This window comes from Brachypodium distachyon, chromosome 1 (genome assembly GCF_000005505.3).
Source record: "Brachypodium distachyon strain Bd21 chromosome 1, Brachypodium_distachyon_v3.0, whole genome shotgun sequence".
Lineage (NCBI taxonomy): Eukaryota > Viridiplantae > Streptophyta > Magnoliopsida > Poales > Poaceae > Brachypodium > Brachypodium distachyon.
This window is the reverse complement of record NC_016131.3, coordinates 1,120,287-1,137,025: the sequence shown is the minus strand read 5'-3', so window position 1 is coordinate 1,137,025 and position 16,739 is coordinate 1,120,287. Positions and strand designations below refer to the sequence as shown.

At 46.1% G+C, this 16,739-nt stretch overlaps 3 protein-coding genes across 3 annotated transcripts; 2 read left to right on the top strand and 1 right to left on the bottom strand.

Annotated features, from left to right (window-relative positions):
• Positions 1 to 4: 4 nt before the first annotated feature.
• LOC100823545 (actin-related protein 2/3 complex subunit 4) lies at positions 5 to 3,560 on the bottom strand. Its single transcript, XM_003562295.4, has 8 exons — positions 3,395 to 3,560; positions 3,207 to 3,272; positions 2,994 to 3,046; positions 2,578 to 2,605; positions 1,289 to 1,363; positions 1,084 to 1,188; positions 649 to 738; positions 5 to 300 (listed from the first exon to the last, which is right to left on the bottom strand). The coding sequence occupies exons 1-8, from the start codon at positions 3,395 to 3,397 to the stop codon at positions 211 to 213; spliced, it is 510 nt and encodes a 169-aa protein (XP_003562343.1). The 5' UTR covers positions 3,398 to 3,560; the 3' UTR covers positions 5 to 210.
• A 419-nt stretch (positions 3,561 to 3,979) lies between these two features.
• On the top strand, positions 3,980 to 6,520 carry LOC100831992 (purple acid phosphatase 15). Its single transcript, XM_010235459.2, has 5 exons — positions 3,980 to 4,475; positions 4,579 to 5,110; positions 5,210 to 5,427; positions 5,685 to 5,875; positions 6,011 to 6,520. The coding sequence occupies exons 1-5, from the start codon at positions 4,052 to 4,054 to the stop codon at positions 6,437 to 6,439; spliced, it is 1,794 nt and encodes a 597-aa protein (XP_010233761.1). The 5' UTR covers positions 3,980 to 4,051; the 3' UTR covers positions 6,440 to 6,520.
• Positions 6,521 to 7,945: 1,425 nt separating this feature from the next.
• On the top strand, positions 7,946 to 12,497 carry LOC104581930 (NAC domain-containing protein 53). The gene is made up of 5 exons (XM_010231105.1): positions 7,946 to 8,554; positions 11,723 to 11,788; positions 12,184 to 12,203; positions 12,305 to 12,377; positions 12,468 to 12,497. Exons 1-5 carry the CDS (start codon positions 7,946 to 7,948, stop codon positions 12,495 to 12,497), a joined length of 798 nt encoding a protein of 265 aa, XP_010229407.1.
• Positions 12,498 to 16,739: the final 4,242 nt, after the last annotated feature.

Genomic DNA, 16,739 nt, shown 5'->3' with positions numbered 1-16,739 from the left:
AAACTTCAGATGTCAATTAGGCGATCTGGTTATTATATCAGGAAAAGATATCCTTCAATCCACAGAGAAATATTTTCCTTCGCAATGCATTTACAGAAGGCCCTACTGCTCAACCAAAGATGGAAGCTTGCAGAACGGTAGCATAATTACAAAATGGTGGAAAGGTCCTGTAGTAACATTGTTTTTCTTTCAAACAGTGCTACAGTTGAATCATATGAACTGCTTCAAGAACTCCGTTGCCACTAGCCGTCCCCGTGTGTTCACAGACAGCTTCAGCTCGCTGATCTCCTTGTCGATGTCCTACAAGACAATACACATATTATGGCCAGATCGTAAAAGGTTTCTAGTATAACATCAAAATAAGTCCTTATGGTTCCTGCTGTACTGTGAAGAAAACTTTAGCTGTACTGTGAAAAATATCGACATGATTAGTGCGTCGTCTGTTTTTTGCTCTTCATGTGTAGGATGGATATTTGTATCAGGAATTCCTTGCGATTTAGAACAAACCTCTGAATGTTTATTTACACAAAAGCAGATAGGAATAAGGTAACATTACAGAAACTACAAACATCTCCATACTTACTCTTGCTGTCATTTATTCATTTATTAGATGGTGATAACCTTTAAAAAAATTCATGAGAACCGTACCTCCATAAACTGCACAATGAAATCTATGAGCTTATGCTTGTGCATGTCCTCACAATGGTAGTTCGTTATGAGAAAGCTAATATCATAGCCCTGAAAGAAAGAAACCCAAGTTAGGCCCTTTCCAATGGTGTCCTTAATATGGTACAGTTCACTAACACGGCAAGCTGCATTTTTTAACACAAGCGTAATCCACATTATGAAAAAATAGGAAAATGGAAAACTCAAAAGCTACTAAAACTGCAGGCAACATAGACTACTATTTAGTTGTCCTGAATACTGTATTGCTGTTTTTTTAACTACTGTATTACTGTGCTTAGTAGCAGTTGTAGCCTCAGTTCAGCGAAATACACTTCATATACTATTAGGACAAGTTGATAACTGACCTATCAGTTCAGTACTACTGAAGGTGCTCTGTGAACACAGTATAGTAATTACCTGAACTGGTTTTCTCCTCAACACTTGAAATGCCTCTGCCCTCATTGACAGAAACCTAAGAAACTTCTTTGCAAGAATATTTTCTAGTTCATCTGCTTGTTTAACCTGCCAAACAAAAAAGAAGCATAAGATGTCATGCCAGATAATAAATCGTTGAGTTACATCGTTAGCAAGAACTAAACATCCATCAGCGTTTCCTCACTACCTTCAAGCTTATGCGGATAGAATTAATTGAAGTCTCTACCAAACACTTTTCTGCTTCATTACGGCATATGAGTACCTGTAAAAGGAAAATATCTAGATTATGAATCACGATTTTAAGGAAATATTTTTTCCAGAGGATTCATATCTAAAGAAGCATCGTCATAAAAAGATAGTGTAGACTACATATGCAAGTTATCATCAATTCATTCAGTAGGGTTCAGAAGTGTTAAATCAATATGGGGGTCGTTGAACTTGTTACCACATTCTTGTTTATGGCATATGCTGAGTCATAGATTCCAGAGTTTGGTGAATATCAATTTCATATAGGAAACGTTAAGGGTATACAATCCATAAATTTTGTTATGTCGTGTTAAATAACAAAGGCAAGTATTCTGAGAAAGAATAAATAATTGGTGCCTAAATAATTATAGTCAAGTGTTCTAAAAAACATTCAATCATAGATTCCAATAAGTTATGCATGTGCATAAATCATAAAGTCTAGCATGTCGAGTTATGCAGCCATAAGATATGATTCCAGAGTTATGCATGAGCATGCGCACACATATTGAGAACAATGTAACTGTTCCAGTTTAGTGCTTCCATAAAGTATCATATAACAGATATAAGCACTTGCTTATCTCTTGTTTAGATACCACGTCAGGGTCAGTGCTGGCCTATATACTTGTAATTACCTACCAAAGACAGTAATAACAAGGGAGTGCTGAAAATTACATGACATGTTGAAAGAACATTTAATACCCAGTGAAGCAGAATTATTCTTAAGCACAATGTTAACTAAAGTAATAAGAAAAATCACCATCAAAGAAAGCTGTTGATAATTCCCAGCGTATTCCAGTGAAGAGAGGGTGTTTGTTAGAAACTTTGAATGAAAAAATGACGACAACGTTATTATTTCTTGTCAGCTTGTTACATGACGGAGTACACATTCTTCTACAGTAGGCCGTACCGCCATAGCAGTCTACAGATATATTCTACTCACTAGACAATCCATAAAATGGAAAACTTTAGCTCCAAATTGAGGAGTAATGCTTTTCTGAGAAATGAACAATTCCGGAGCACATGGAAGTTAGAAAGAGGCATTTAACCAAAAAAAATGCAAGACTGTTAAATAACCACCAGATTATGCAGTTGGAACAATCTTTTGCAGTAAAATCAGTATGAGAGAAGGAGAATGCATGGAAAACAATCAATTCATATATAGATGCGAATTACTCTTACGAACTTAATCCAATATAGAATTTGAGGTCCTGCTAAAAGAGTCTCCCTTACCGGATTCAGCAGAAGTTCAGGGCTAGTCCTGTAAAAGGAATTAAAAAAAGATAATGTGAGTGAAACATGTATTTTCTTTTCATGTACATGTGCTTCAAAGGAAGGTGTAAACAAAATGGAACATGTGCACATGTGAATGTGTGACTACAAGTTTACAACAAAGATAGTGCCGAAGTTTCTAAAAAACATAGTAGCCAAAGATAGTGCCGTTATTATTGTCTTTACAATATACAGCTTATGAATTAACTTGGGACAAATCCATCCTGTTTCTAACATGACAGGATTCATCAAGTAGAAACCCGGACACCAGAGCAGACAAATGCACAAAAGTAGAAGAGAAGCAGAAGACTGTTCTAAGGACCAACAAAGGAATACAAGCATTGAATAAACAGCATCCAGCAGGAAGCATGGCTTACTTGAGCTCCACCTCTGGCTTGTTGTGCCTCTCCACTTCTTGGCAAGGAAAATTCTGAAGGCAAACCAAATCACGGATGCTACCTAAGTTAGACTTCTGGGGAATCAAACAGGCACGTACTATATTGGGTAAAATTTTCAAAATAACAGCCTGAGCAAGCAGGGTGTTAGATATGGCGATGGATCCCTCACGGGAGGAGTCGAATCGAGTGTACCTGCAGGCACATGGCAGCCTCGAGAGTGTTCCGGATGCAAGTAAGATACAAGCGCAGCGTATTAGCCTGCAAACGTGAGAGAACTCGTCACATTAGGGCCTAGTCTCTTGGCCAAAAAATTTGGCGACGATGGCGTGCGCGGAATGGTAGGATCTAGAGAGGAAGGAAGGAGAGGAGAATGGACTCACCATGGCTAGAGAGGGTCGCGGCCCGCGTGGATCTGCCTACGACCGTGGGGGAGGAGCAGGGAGGATACGGCGGCCGTCGGTCTGGTAGAGAGAGGGGGGGATAGGGCAGCCGGTCGCCGGAGAACTGGAGAAGGGAGGGATGCGAGAGCGTGACGGGTAAGCGCCGGCCGGGGAAGGAGAGGGTGATGGTTGGTGCTGTTGCTAGGCCTTGGGCCTGCTACTGGGCCGTATTCATTCATGGGTTGGGCCGCTCCAGAACCAGGTCTGATTGCGTGGGACGCTGCCGATTACTTTTCCTCCGGACGGGAAGAAGTAGTAGCCGCCGAACGTGCCTGGACATGGGGCCTTCCCGGCCCGTTATGCCCTACCATTTGGGCATGTACTCCTCCATTTTGGCCTCTTCTCATTCATCCTACTATTTCGACAAGTCCTATCGTGTTCTCGTTTCAAAAAAGATAAGTCCTATCGTATTCGGTATTCTGCTGAAGCTCGGCCGGCTCGACCGAAATTGAACCGGGAAAGCGCCGCTTCGAGAAGCCCTCCCATTCTGACCTCTTGCTTTCCAGCCGCATGCATCCCAACAAACTCTTCTCTACAGCGCACGTAACGTACGTAGCTACGCGACACAAGATAAGAAATGGTTTGTCGTGCCATGGGATGAGGACGCAGGACGCTGACAGCGCCGCCGCCGCCGTTCCAAAGCGAGCGGCGAGCGGCGAGCGGCACGCCGTCGACACCATCTTGCCCATTATATATCTCCTCTGCTCCCTCCGTATTTGTAAACTGATTTCCCCTCCAAATTCCACCCCAGTTACTACTACGCTTCCCATCATGCGGCGGCGGCCGGCGCTTCTCCTGCCATTGCTCCTCGCGGCCATGGCGGCCGCCGAGCCGGCGCCGTCGACGCTGTCCGGCCCGTCGCGGCCGGTGACGGTGTCGCTGCTTGAAGAGAGAGGCCACGCGGTGGACCTGCCGGACACGGACCCGCGCGTGCAGCGCCGCGTCAATGGCTGGTCCCCCGAGCAGATCGCCGTCGCGCCCTCCGCCTCCCCCACCTCCGCCTGGGTCTCCTGGGTCACAGGTAAAATCAAGCAAATCATTTCTCCGGACAACTTCCGCTCAGCTCAGGAATCAATCAATGGCTAATTCGATCGATCGATGCTCGGTTTCCCGCATATACGCAGGGGAGTACCAGATAGGCGACGCCGTGAAGCCACTAAACCCAGCGACCATCAACAGCGTGGTGCGCTACGGGCTCGCCGCCGACGCCTTAACCCACACGGCCACGGGCGTCGCCATGGTCTACAGCCAGCTCTACCCGTTCGAAGGTCTCCTCAACTACACTTCCGGCATCATCCACCACGTCCGCCTCCACGGCCTTGAACCCGCCACCAAGTACTACTACCAGTGCGGCGACCCGGCGGCCGCGGGCGGCATGAGCGCCGTAAACGCGTTCCGGACGCTGCCTGCAGTCGGCCCGGCGAGCTACCCGGCGAGGATCGCCGTTGTCGGGGACCTCGGGCTGACCTACAACACCACCTCGACGGTGGACCACATGGTGAGCAATGACCCTGACATGGTGCTCCTCGTCGGGGACGTGAGCTACGCCAACATGTACCTGACCAATGGTACCGGCGCTGACTGCTACTCGTGCGCGTTTGGGAAGAACACTCCCATCCATGAGACCTACCAGCCGCGCTGGGACTACTGGGGAAGGTACAGTTACACTGATCGAACAGCTTGAAGTTGTCTGAAACTCTGCACACTCCACTGTTGTTCAGAACGCATAATTCAGAGTTTGTGAGGATGATGCAGGTACATGGAGCCTGTGACGTCGAGGGTGCCGATGGCGGTGGTGGAAGGGAACCACGAGATCGAGCAGCAGGCCGGGAACAAGACCTTCGCGGCCTACAGCGCGCGGTTCGCCTTCCCGTCCGAGGAGAGCGGCTCCGGCTCGCCCTTCTACTACTCCTTCGACGCCGGCGGCATCCACTTCGTCATGCTCGCCGCATACGCCGACTACAGCAAATCAGGCAAGGAATTTCATCAGTACACAAGTTGGTCGGAAACAGATTCAGTCATTTGTGATTGCGCATCCTCGGTAAACAAGTTTGGTCAGGAAGGAAGTTTATTTTGAAACTCTGAACCGTCTTCACTCTTCAGTAAAGAAGTTGGCCTGAAACTCTGAACCATATTCAGTAAAAGTATTGGTCTGAAACGAATTCAGTTAAGCTGGATCTTGGTGCGTAGCCTTGACTGGATCTTGTATATGACAAACAAATGATTTCAGGGGAGCAGTACAGATGGTTGGAGAAGGACCTGGCGAAGGTGAACCGGTCGGTGACGCCCTGGCTCATCGCCGGGTGGCACGCGCCATGGTACACCACCTACAAAGCTCACTACAGAGAAGTGGAGTGCATGAGAGTGGCCATGGAGGACCTGCTCTACTCCCACGGCCTCGACATCGTCTTCACCGGCCATGTACACACCTATACCTTCATCACACTCTTGCACTCTCTCTGAAAGCAGCAAAACCATGTCTGAACATTAGCTGAAACTGACAGCCTGACAGATTAACTTGTCTGAAACTCTGAATAATCATGCTGTGGTGTGCAGGTTCACGCTTACGAGCGGTCCAACCGGGTGTACAACTACACGCTGGACCCGTGCGGGCCGGTGCACATCTCGGTGGGCGACGGCGGCAACAGGGAGAAGATGGCCGTGGGGCACGCCGACGAGCCGGGCCGCTGCCCGGACCCGAAGAAGACCCCGGGGAAGTTCATGGGCGGCTTCTGCGCCTTCAACTTCACCTCGGGACCGGCCAAGGGCAAGTTCTGCTGGGACCGGCAGCCGGAGTACAGCGCCTACAGGGAGAGCAGCTTCGGCCATGGCATCCTCCAGGTCAAGAACGACACGCACGCGCTCTGGCAGTGGCACCGGAACCAGGACGTGTATAATAGCGTTGGGGATGAGATCTTCATCGTCCGGGAGCCTCATCGGTGCCTGTGCAATTCTAGCAGGCCGGCACACCATCGGCGACCTTGATGATCTCAAAGCCGCCCGGCTGACGAATTAAAGTACTGGCATATGAATAATGTGAGCTTATATGATGAGACAATAAGTACTCCTCAGATCCATAATACTCCCTCCGTCCAACAAAGGATGTCTCAACTTTGACTAAATTTGAATGTATCTATACACTAAGTCATGTCTAGATACATCTAAATTTTGACAAAGTTGAGACATCTTTTGTTGGACGGAAGGAGCAGGTGTTTTGAACTGAACTTAGTACAACTTATTATGTACAGGCCGATCTGCTTCGTTGCCACATCAGCTCCAGACCCCAACCTAAGATGGCGATTCGGGTAGAAAATAACCCTTAACGGGCCGGGTCGGCCAGGGAGCTGACATGGCAACAAAACGGGTCTGACATGACGGAACACACCGTGAAAATATTAGCATCTACTCACCCGTTTCATAATTTTTGTCTAAAATTTGAACAAAAATGGATGTATCTATTCGTAATATTTCGACAAGAATTACGAAACGGAGTGAGTACTATTTTATAGAGTTTGACCAAACTTATGGTTAAAAGTATTAACGTGTACTCCACCGATCCATAGTAGGTGTTGGACTTTTAGTACAAAGTTATTACTCCCTCCGACCCGTATCACTTGTGTCGAATTTGTCCAATTATGGATGTACTCTCTGATCCTAAATTCTTTACTCAAATTTGTCCAATTATGGATGTACTCTCTCTGATCCTAAATTCTTTACTCAAATTTGTTCAATTATGGACATATCTATTCTTAAAAAACGTGTAGATACATGTAATATTTCGACAACAATTTAGGATCGGATGGAGTATATATATTTAAAAAGCGTCTAAATACATGTAATATTTTGACAAGTAATATGGGTGAGAGGGAGTACGTACTAATTTTGCACTAAATTTCCGGCACTTATTATGGATCTGAGAAAGTAGTATTCTAAATGGATACATTGTGAAAATATATTTCATCATAATTCTCGTGATCTTGATTTGGGAGTTCTGGGAAATTTGTTCAACAAAAATAAAGTTATACGCCCTTTTCTGGTAAATTTGTTCTACAAAAATAAAATAAAGTTATACACCTTTGTTTTTTGACGGGAGCGAGCATGGTTTAATTTGAGGATCACCGGCTCATATTTCCAATTTTTCATAGTCCGATCCGATCGATGGTCTCTCTCGGTCCTAGTCAAAGCTAGCTAAGTAGCACCGACAAGCATGCATGAAGCAAAATAGCGTATGATGGTAATAAATCGATCACCCGGCCAACAAAACGGATTAGTGTGCAAAGCCAGGACGCGTTTAATTGCACTACGTGATTAGCTCGTAATACGAGTTGAAGGCTCATACTCCACCAGTACCTCCCTCCCATTTATACAGGCGCGCGCTACGTCTGTCGTCTGTCACCACCCCAATCAATTCCTCCTCTCCATACCTACGAGCGCGAAACACCTGATCAGCTCTCGACGCCGGCAACTCAACTCTCCAGTCAGCGATTCACGATGGCCGCTCCAGGCTGCACCTTCGAGCCGTCGGAGCAGGAGCTCACGGACGTCTGCCTCTACGGCAAGATCACCGGCGCCGGCCGCGACGTCGGCGCCATCCACGTCGCCGACGTGTACTCCGCCGACCCCGAGACTCTGGCGAAGTCCTTCGCGCCCGCGCCCGGCACCGGCAGAGGCGACAAGGAGCCCGAGTGGTACTTCTTCAGCCCCGTGCGCTACGCCAGCAAGAAGAAGAACTCCGGGAGAAGGGCGCGCATCATCGGCTGCGACAGCAACAAGAAGTGGCACTCGGAGATCGGGGCGGTGCCCGTGGAAGGGAGCGCTGTCGGAGGCCACAAGGTGAATCTCACGTACATGGTCAGGAGCAATGCGTCGGGGGAGAAGAAGAAGCACGAAAGGGCTGGGTGGATCTTGGCCGAGTTCGGGATCGCGCCCGAGCATGGCGGCGGCCAACTCGAGCTCTGCAAGCTCCACCGCTCGCCCCACTTCCAGGAGACGGCGGCTGGTTCCAAGAAGAGGAAGGCCGCGGCCGCTGACGAGCTCTACTCGGCAGATCGATGCAAGAACCTGTGTCTGCGACAAGAAATGCCTCAGGACCGGCCAAGGGCAAGTTCTGCTGGGACCGGCAGCCGGAGTACAGCGCCTACAGGGAGAGCAGCTTCGGCCATGGCATCCTGCAGGTCAAGAATGAGACTCACGCGCTGTGGCAGTGGCATAGGAACCAGGACGTGTATAATAGCGTTGGGGATGAGATCTTCATCGTCCGGGAGTCTCATCGGTGCCTGCGCAATTGCAGCAGGCCAGCACACCATCGTCAACCTTGATGATCTCGATTCTCAACTGGCTGACAAGTCAAATTATTAGCATATATATGTATATAGTGTACGTTTTTAATAAATGCAACTCCTAGTTGCAAGTTCTGTATTTTGCTCCCGATGGTGGTATATGATGAGATAATAAGGTATAGACATACAGGTTCATAGAGGCAAACAAAACAATAAGGGTCGATTTGTGTTATTTCCCATGCATGCGGTTATATGTACGAAATTTGGGACAATATTGTGCGCGTGTACGCGGTACATCATAAATCGGCTACAAACTCACTGTTGCCGTGGACCTCTCACGTTCACGGTAGAGCTGAAGTTGGAGCCCAGAATGAAAATTTGTGTTGAAAGATATATGGTGCATGCATATGGCGTGGCTCCATCTTGTTGGTGGCGTAGAGAAGGATGGGGGATCTTTTGGATGCTATTCTTCTAGGGCAGTGGATTTGGTTCTGTATTCATGTTTTTTAGACGGTCTTTGTGTGTTTTGTGCTTTTTTTTATCGGCGAGGTTCGGTCGGTTTCAGTTCCGTCGTGGAAGTGGAACTATAGAGGTTACGTTCCCGGCCCCTAGATCTATCTGACTAGAATCCGGGGTGGTTATCCAGTCATATTTGTCACCTTCCTCTTCGGGGCGGTAGTTTCTTTCTCAAATCACCGGTGCCCAAAAATTCTAGCTTTGACGACAACATCTTGCATGATTTGGAGGTCCGACGTGGCTTTGACCTACATCAACAATGTTTTCCAAGTTCTGAAGTAGTTTGGAGGTCCAAAAATCCTATCGAGCTTAGGGCGGACCAAAGCACCGATTGCAGGAGGAAGACGTCATCGTAACCATTTAATATATATATGGCCTTCTCCTTCTCGAGAAAAAAAAACTAAATAAGAGATGATGCTATTTTGTCGGTAATTTGCTCGGTAGACTAGTGGTAGAGCTGGATTTTCGAAATAAGGTCTAACATGACCTAGATTAAAAGCTGTTGGATGTAAATGTCTGGACAGAGTAATTTATACTTCTATTTCTCGAAATGTCTGTACATTTGGATTGTCTTAAGTAAAACTGGGTCAATTACTCAATTTCAAAATAAGGTCTAACTTTCGTGAAGAAGAGAGGAGGAGAGCAGCGAAGGAGGAAGAGAGGGGCACGAGGAAGAGCAAGGAATGAGGCATGTTCTTTTTTATTCCAAAAAATAGTCCACCTTGGCATCTGACATGTGGGACCGAATAGACACGTTGGCAGGAGGCACGTGCCCGAACCACCATAGCACCAGCGCTGAATCACTTATGAAACAATTGTGACTCAAATGTACAGTTAAAAAAAATTAAGAGTAACTTGAAACCTTTATGAAAAAATTAGAACTTTTGATGCATTTTACTCTTATAGTTTTAGCTTCCCTCCCGGCCAGCCGACTTCGGAAGAACATTGCGCAGGCGATGCGGCGCAGGCCCATAAACTTTCCTCCGCCTTTTGCTTCTCTGAAAGAACCCCAGAATTTGTGCTAAATTTTGGGACTCCGGAGATGAATATTGAAATACGCCGGAGTAGAATTTTAGGTTTGTTCGTTTTCTTATTTGTGTGCATCCATGATTGTCGGGTGTCTATGGCTCGGCGGATCGTTAGAGTGGAGCAAGGCAGCTGCGTTGTTGAGTGGCAACCACCCGGTGACGTTGGCACGACCTTGGGGCTAATACGGAGCCTGTCGCCCGTGAGAATGCATGTCAGCACCCCGCGCCTCTTGAGTCTTGACCCACCGTTCGATGGACTCGTGGACACACGGTCCACGTCGCGCAACAATTCGTTGGCATTTACGGTACGCTCATGTACTCCGTATTGATATCTTTGTTTAGCAACAAAGAAGTATCTATCGAGATTTTTCGTAATGGCTCCTATACTAAAAAGGGGAGGAAACGGCCGGGAGTGCCATATATACGGTCGGCAGTCCATTCTTGCCTGCTAATCGGACAGCTGCTACGTGCTTGCTTGAGCATTCTTCGCTCCGACGTTTGAGAACAAGTTTTCGGACAGTCAGACTCAGATGCATGCAATGCACGCCGGGGGTCGCTCGTTCTTTTTTTTTTCCTTGACACACGGTACTCGTTCGAACTTCGAAGTGGTGCAAGTCAGGGTGTGCATAACCGAACCCGTCCGGCCCGCATACCAAGCCAGCGAAACTTTCCGTGGAATAGCTGCGCCAGTGGGTGGCTGATACTGGTTGAATGTACCCTGTACTGCATGCTCCACCGAACCGTCCGTTTGCCCCCCAATGATACGGACATACGGTCGACGAAGGCACCGTCATCTCCACGTCCGTCTTACTCCTCTATCGGGCATGTTTCATCCCCCACCTCTCTGGAGTTTTGCAAGTATAACTTCACTGGATCTGTTAGGGGTACTTCGGTTTGCAGGATTTTAAAAACATAGGAATAAGAAAGTGAAGAATTGAGATGCCATGCACATTTTGCAATTCATAAGATTTTTAAATGAGATCTCAACTAATGTTTAGAATTCTTAAGAATTAGACCAATTTGGACACATTTCTTAGAAATCAATCATGTCCACTCCTATAAAATGAATGCTACACATAGGGAAAAAAAATCCTAAGGGATGAAATCTTATGAAATCCTTTAAGAATCCTGCAAACCGAACGAGCCCTTAGTGACCATAAAAATTGGTCGCTTTGTCATAGTTCTTGAAACGACTTCGTCTCATCTCGTTAAAAAAGAAAGATTTAGATCGATGCTCGGCTAATTAGTGGTAAACTAAGAAAAAACCCGTTACAACACACCCCGCAAATGCCATGCCGCTTAGGGCCGGTTTAGCCGCCCGGTTTTTTAATTAGCTTGTTACCAATTTTAATTGAATTGCTATAAAGATCATGCATGCATGCCACGGTGAATCTTTCACAAATGAGCCAAAAGATTTTGAATCTTAAACACCTTCCCGGATCCAGGAGCTCATCGCCGGCATCCTCACCCTCCCCTCTATCCGCCTCCTCCTCCTCCCCGATCTCCCCCAGGTCCGCCTCCCCTAGATTTGCTGCCCCCTCCCTGCATCCCTCGGGTCGCAGCCGGATCTGTAGGCGAGGTCGCCACCCTGCTGTCTAGCAGAGCGCCGCCGTCCGTCGCTTGTCGCCCTTGATCCGATCAGAGCTCGAGCATTGGTTCTCTCTATTTTTGCCATTGTCTCCATGTGTTTTTGCCACTGTTTTGGTCATTTTTCTACTCCGTATGTAAAAATGAGATGATGAAGGATTTCAATGTTTATTGTTTGCTTCGTAAAAATTATATGGTGAATTTTGTTCATGCTTTCTATATGCAAACAATGTGCATTTTTGTTTCCTTAAAGTGTATATAGTGATTATATATGATCTTGTTGATCCTATTATCAATCTGATATTTGGCTCTGTTATAGACCCATCATATGTTGGTCAAGTAAGTTAACAAAGCATTTGGTCAAGTAAGTTGACTTCTCATATGTAATCTCATCTTCTGACTGCACAGCCTGAAATTTTAATACAACGGCATCCATGCAGGGAAGATGAATATGTGAAATCAAGGGCCGAGTTAATTGAGAAGGAGCTATCAATTTTTACAAATTCTGAAGAGGTTTGTGCATTCCTTTCTCCCTCCTTTTGTTTCGCTTTTACTATTTTATGTTTATCAAATGACTTTCTATTCAATTTTTTGGTAAAGTAGAAGGTAACAGCTGTTGCAGATGTAACATGATCTTAGTGTTAGGCATCCTGTTGCATATCTCTTCTCAAAAAAATTGCAATCTGGCAACTTTGAGCAATCACTTATTCATTATGGTTTTATTGGATTTTGCAAGATCTGTGCTGCCTGTGTGTGTACATTGATCTGGCTTGAAGGTTCAGGTTATTAGGTTTCCTATCACGCGTCCAGCCACAAGACTTAGCATTGTCTTTCCATTTGAAATTTCTACATGACTTAAGAAACCTTGCATGATATACCATAATTTCTGCATGTGTTGTAGATGGGAGAATTGACTCTTTTTAAGAGAAATGGTTCCAGTTTTGCCTTGACTCAGTGCAATATTCATGGCACAAGACTTATTTACATGGCAGACAATATGCATCTACTTCCATCTTGAATACAAAAAAGATAATGTTGTTCTGGTGAAATACGGTTTCTCTTGTAGTGAAAGAATACGCGCCATCAAGTGTGAAATTATGGAGCTTTGCTTCTAGGTTTCATGTGATATTCAACGATGCATATGTGCACCGGATGCATCAAGCCCTTGTGCCTTAGCTTATTTTACAGTCTATTTTCCTGAAAAGGAAATCTCTTGTGTTGATACAAGTGAGAAGGAATGTCTATACTATATGCCTAGAGATAACACTGTATTTTCTCCAAGACTATGATGGTTTGTTCCAGCTGCAGGGTTGAAGTATTCTTGATCACTGACATGGTCTGTTGAAGTATTATAGAGAAAAAGGAGACCTCTAATATGATTTGTCGAGCCATGAGTTTTATTGAACGTGACTAATAGAAGAATTGGAGGTTTGTTCAGCTGGCCAGAGCAGAAAAACATAATTAGTCTTCTAAAACAACAATGTGGATGAAGTATGCATGTGTATTAGCCTCCTAATCATTTCTTTTATTTGTTCATTGCGTCAAGGAGAGTTTTGTTTTCTGTAGTCATACAACTGTGTTTTCGTTGTATTTTTGTATGAATCATCCTTGCTCATTGTGTAGTAGCTAGTATTTTTCATTAGGAAAGGTTTTGAGCTTCTCTTCTATTTCATTTCCTATAGCAACGCATGTAGTACTGACGGAAGGAGATGGGGCTGAGTCAATATAAAGGGAGGAAGGAAGATGTTATGAAGTAGAGTGACAATGAAGTGAATCGATGTTGGAGAAAGAGAGGGAACAGAGTGCTATTGATATTGTGAACCAAACTGTAAGGATGTCACGAGTCTTCCGGTTGTTGTAACATGTCTTCTTAATGTATGTTTTTTCTCCATCGCAATGCACGGTACCCACCCGTGTGTCATTCACAAGAACTGTCATTAGGTTGACTGTTTTCGTAAGACTACAAATTAAGCATGTACATTACTTCATATTTAAGCAAAGGCTGGCTATATTGAATTAACTTATATGTACCTTGAATAGGAGTTTTAGTTCCTACTGCCTTTTTACTTATTATTTATGTAAAAACAGTCAGCCAAAATAATTAATTGGAATTCCAATTAATCATTGAAGAAATGAAAAAGGGATTAAATAATATCTCCAAAATTCGTTTGTACCTCTTTGAAAAGATTGTATTGTTTTGATATTTGATCATGGAATGGAAGCCATCTTTACCATATAAAATAAACAATATATAGTGTGAAAATATTTTTCTGTGGTGTAACCAAAAGTCCTTTGTGCAATGACTTGACTTTTTTTTTTGCGTATTTTTTGAATCGTTTTGAATTTCAAAAGCTACAACTTACAAAAAAAACTTTTCTGTACATACCTAATTGTTTTCATCCGTTCATAGAAACACATTGTGTTCGTATTTTGTTTTTGCGTTATAACGCACGGTCACTCTGCACCAGTATACTGTACGTGTTGTTTCGCGGTCCAACTAGCCAGGCGCCAAATCCCGCCGGTCCGCATGCAACCCTCGTTCTTATCGCCCGGCCGCGCTGTTATTTACATTTGCTTTCCGAAACAAGAATATCCCTGTTCAGACTGTTTAGTTCCATTTAGTAGTACATTGTTTACGTTTACCGCACGTCATTTTACTTTCTCCGAAAAACTGCAAGTACTGGATGGCAAACTGCGAAGCTAAGAACCATTTTATATTAGCGACGTCACGTTCCTGTACTACTAAATGGAACTAAAATGTCACTGGTCCATCCCAATACGGTAACCAGTGACAAACCGAAAACAGGGTGTTAATAGGGTCTCTAATCTGTTTCTTATCAAAATAAGAGGCATTAGGAATCTTCCAATTTCCCCAACACACAGCAGCAGTTCTAGTCAAATCTAATTATCTCAGCCAGAAACTCAATCATACTCAATTTGGGGCGCGTTGTATCATGAAGCTGGCGACACGTGGGGCACTTGACAAGCAAGCACTGGTTCTCGGAGTCGGCTACTTATATATTAGACCGACGGACCTCTCTCGCAAGCAAGTCATACGCCAAACCCAGAGTAAACCCACACTGCCAACGAGCTGCTCTTCCTACTCGGCTACTCGTGCACCCCGCCTCGCCGTTCGACGATACCAGTTGATTGATCGCCGTCGGGATGTTCGGAGACATTAGCCCGCGCCCGCTACCCCATGATCCGCGGGAAGAGGTGGCGGTCCGGCTCGCCGCTGAGGCGGCTACTCAGGATGCGGTGGCGGCGCCGGCCGTGGTGGACGAGGAGAAGTCGCCAACCGGCGGTCCCGAGCTTATTAGGCGGGAAGGCTGCATGAGATGAAGGAGGCGGCGGAGGCGGTGGTGAAGGCGGGAGCTAATCGGCAGACGGGGAAGGTTGTGCTGTTGACGGAGGCTCGTCGGAAGAAGGGGGGAGCTGCGGAGCCGAAGAATTCGTCGACCGCTCTCAAGCAGCTCATCAGCTTTGCCTTAATTGTCTACAGATATCTCGCCAGAGGTACCGCCTTACCGGCTTTCTTTAACTGGATGGACGTCTACTCAAAATGCCCCCAAGTTCTTGTGAAAGGCCTCCGGCAATCTCCAGATATGCTGAGTACGTGGTTCATCGGCAGCCCCGCGGCCGGGAACCAGCGCAAGCAGCGCAAGGTTAATCGGAATATCGGTAAAGGTGAGGTAGGGGAGGGCATTTGGCACCAGGAGCATGGCCCCGTGAGTGTCTCCATGGTATGCGCGGACGGTAAAACCGTTTTGCTGTGCCATAAGAAAAACTTCTCCTACAGGCCGGCGGCGGGACCTGCGGCGGCAGCTGAATCCACAGGTTGGTGCATGCACGAGATCGCGCTCGCGCTAGCGCAGCCTGAGGGCACCGACCAGCTGGTGCTCCGGAAGGTGTACAAGTCTAATCGCACTGCACCTGCACGTGCGGATCCAAAAACATCAACGGCAGACGGCAGCAGCTCCGCCGGCTCGATCGAGGTGCAGGGAAGCGATGTGGAGGACGGTGGGAGTGTATATGATGAGTTGCCCGGCGCCGGCGGTGACATGTCATCGCCGGCGCCGATGCCGGCTCTCTCCATCGGTTCCGCCTCCAACACCGGGAAGGGCAAGGCCGCGGCTGTGGCGGAGGAATCGCGGGACGGCGAGAAGGCAGCTGCCAATGACTCCAACCTCTTCGCCGCAGGAGTCGGCGAGAGTCATCTGGTACGCGATCGAACTGCTGTGTTTTTTATTCTCTTAGTCCCTTTCCCACGTTCCATGAATAACCCAACCAAGAAAATGTGCATTCGTCATTGTGCAGACAGAAAAGAACGCGATCGACTCCGTCGTCGCAAAATCTCGAAGCACAACCGATGAATTTCGATTGGATAGGTCGATTGCTTCAGGTAAAGATATAATCGTCCGTCGACGTCTGGTATTTAATTAACACATAAAACCTCTTTATTCATTTGAAAAAAGGTTACATCCTTGATGACAAGAAGATGTAGAATGCTAGTTTTGGGTGCTAACTAATTGCCTTATACTTTGCCACCTACGGCAACTCGTGGGCTACAGAATATTTAATACGGAGCACTACTGGTTCCACATAAAATATTTCTCTGCCTACTAATAAACCGATGCATGCAGGTTTTCCAAAGAAACAGAATAATCCAGTTCCCGGCAAACTGATCTAGCTCCTTCAGCTAGCTAGGCCAGTAAGTCACCGGTATTGTACCTATCGATCGAATTTTAAACCTGTTACATCGTTATCACGAAATGCGATAAAGGTGCCAACAATTACATGATTTCTTTTGTCTGGAAAACAAACTACCCAACAAATTAAATGTAACGAGAAAAAATAAAGTCATATGTACATCCC

Coding starts and splice junctions, on each gene's coding strand:
- LOC100823545 (XM_003562295.4), bottom strand. Junction 3,047..3,206: donor AGGCTGCCATGTGCCTGCAG/GTACACTCGATT, acceptor GTTTGCCTTCAG/AATTTTCCTTGCCAAGAAGT. Junction 1,364..2,577: donor CTGAACTTCTGCTGAATCCG/GTAAGGGAGACT, acceptor TTCCTTTTACAG/GTACTCATATGCCGTAATGA.
- LOC100831992 (XM_010235459.2), top strand. CDS start 4,052: ATGAGGACGCAGGACGCTGACAGCGCCGCCGCCGCCGTTCCAAAGCGA. Junction 5,111..5,209: donor CGCTGGGACTACTGGGGAAG/GTACAGTTACAC, acceptor AGGATGATGCAG/GTACATGGAGCCTGTGACGT. Junction 5,876..6,010: donor ACATCGTCTTCACCGGCCAT/GTACACACCTAT, acceptor TGTGGTGTGCAG/GTTCACGCTTACGAGCGGTC.
- LOC104581930 (XM_010231105.1), top strand. CDS start 7,946: ATGGCCGCTCCAGGCTGCACCTTCGAGCCGTCGGAGCAGGAGCTCACG. Junction 11,789..12,183: donor TCCTCCCCGATCTCCCCCAG/GTCCGCCTCCCC, acceptor GCTCTGTTATAG/ACCCATCATATGTTGGTCAA. Junction 12,378..12,467: donor TTTTTACAAATTCTGAAGAG/GTTTGTGCATTC, acceptor TTGGTAAAGTAG/AAGGTAACAGCTGTTGCAGA.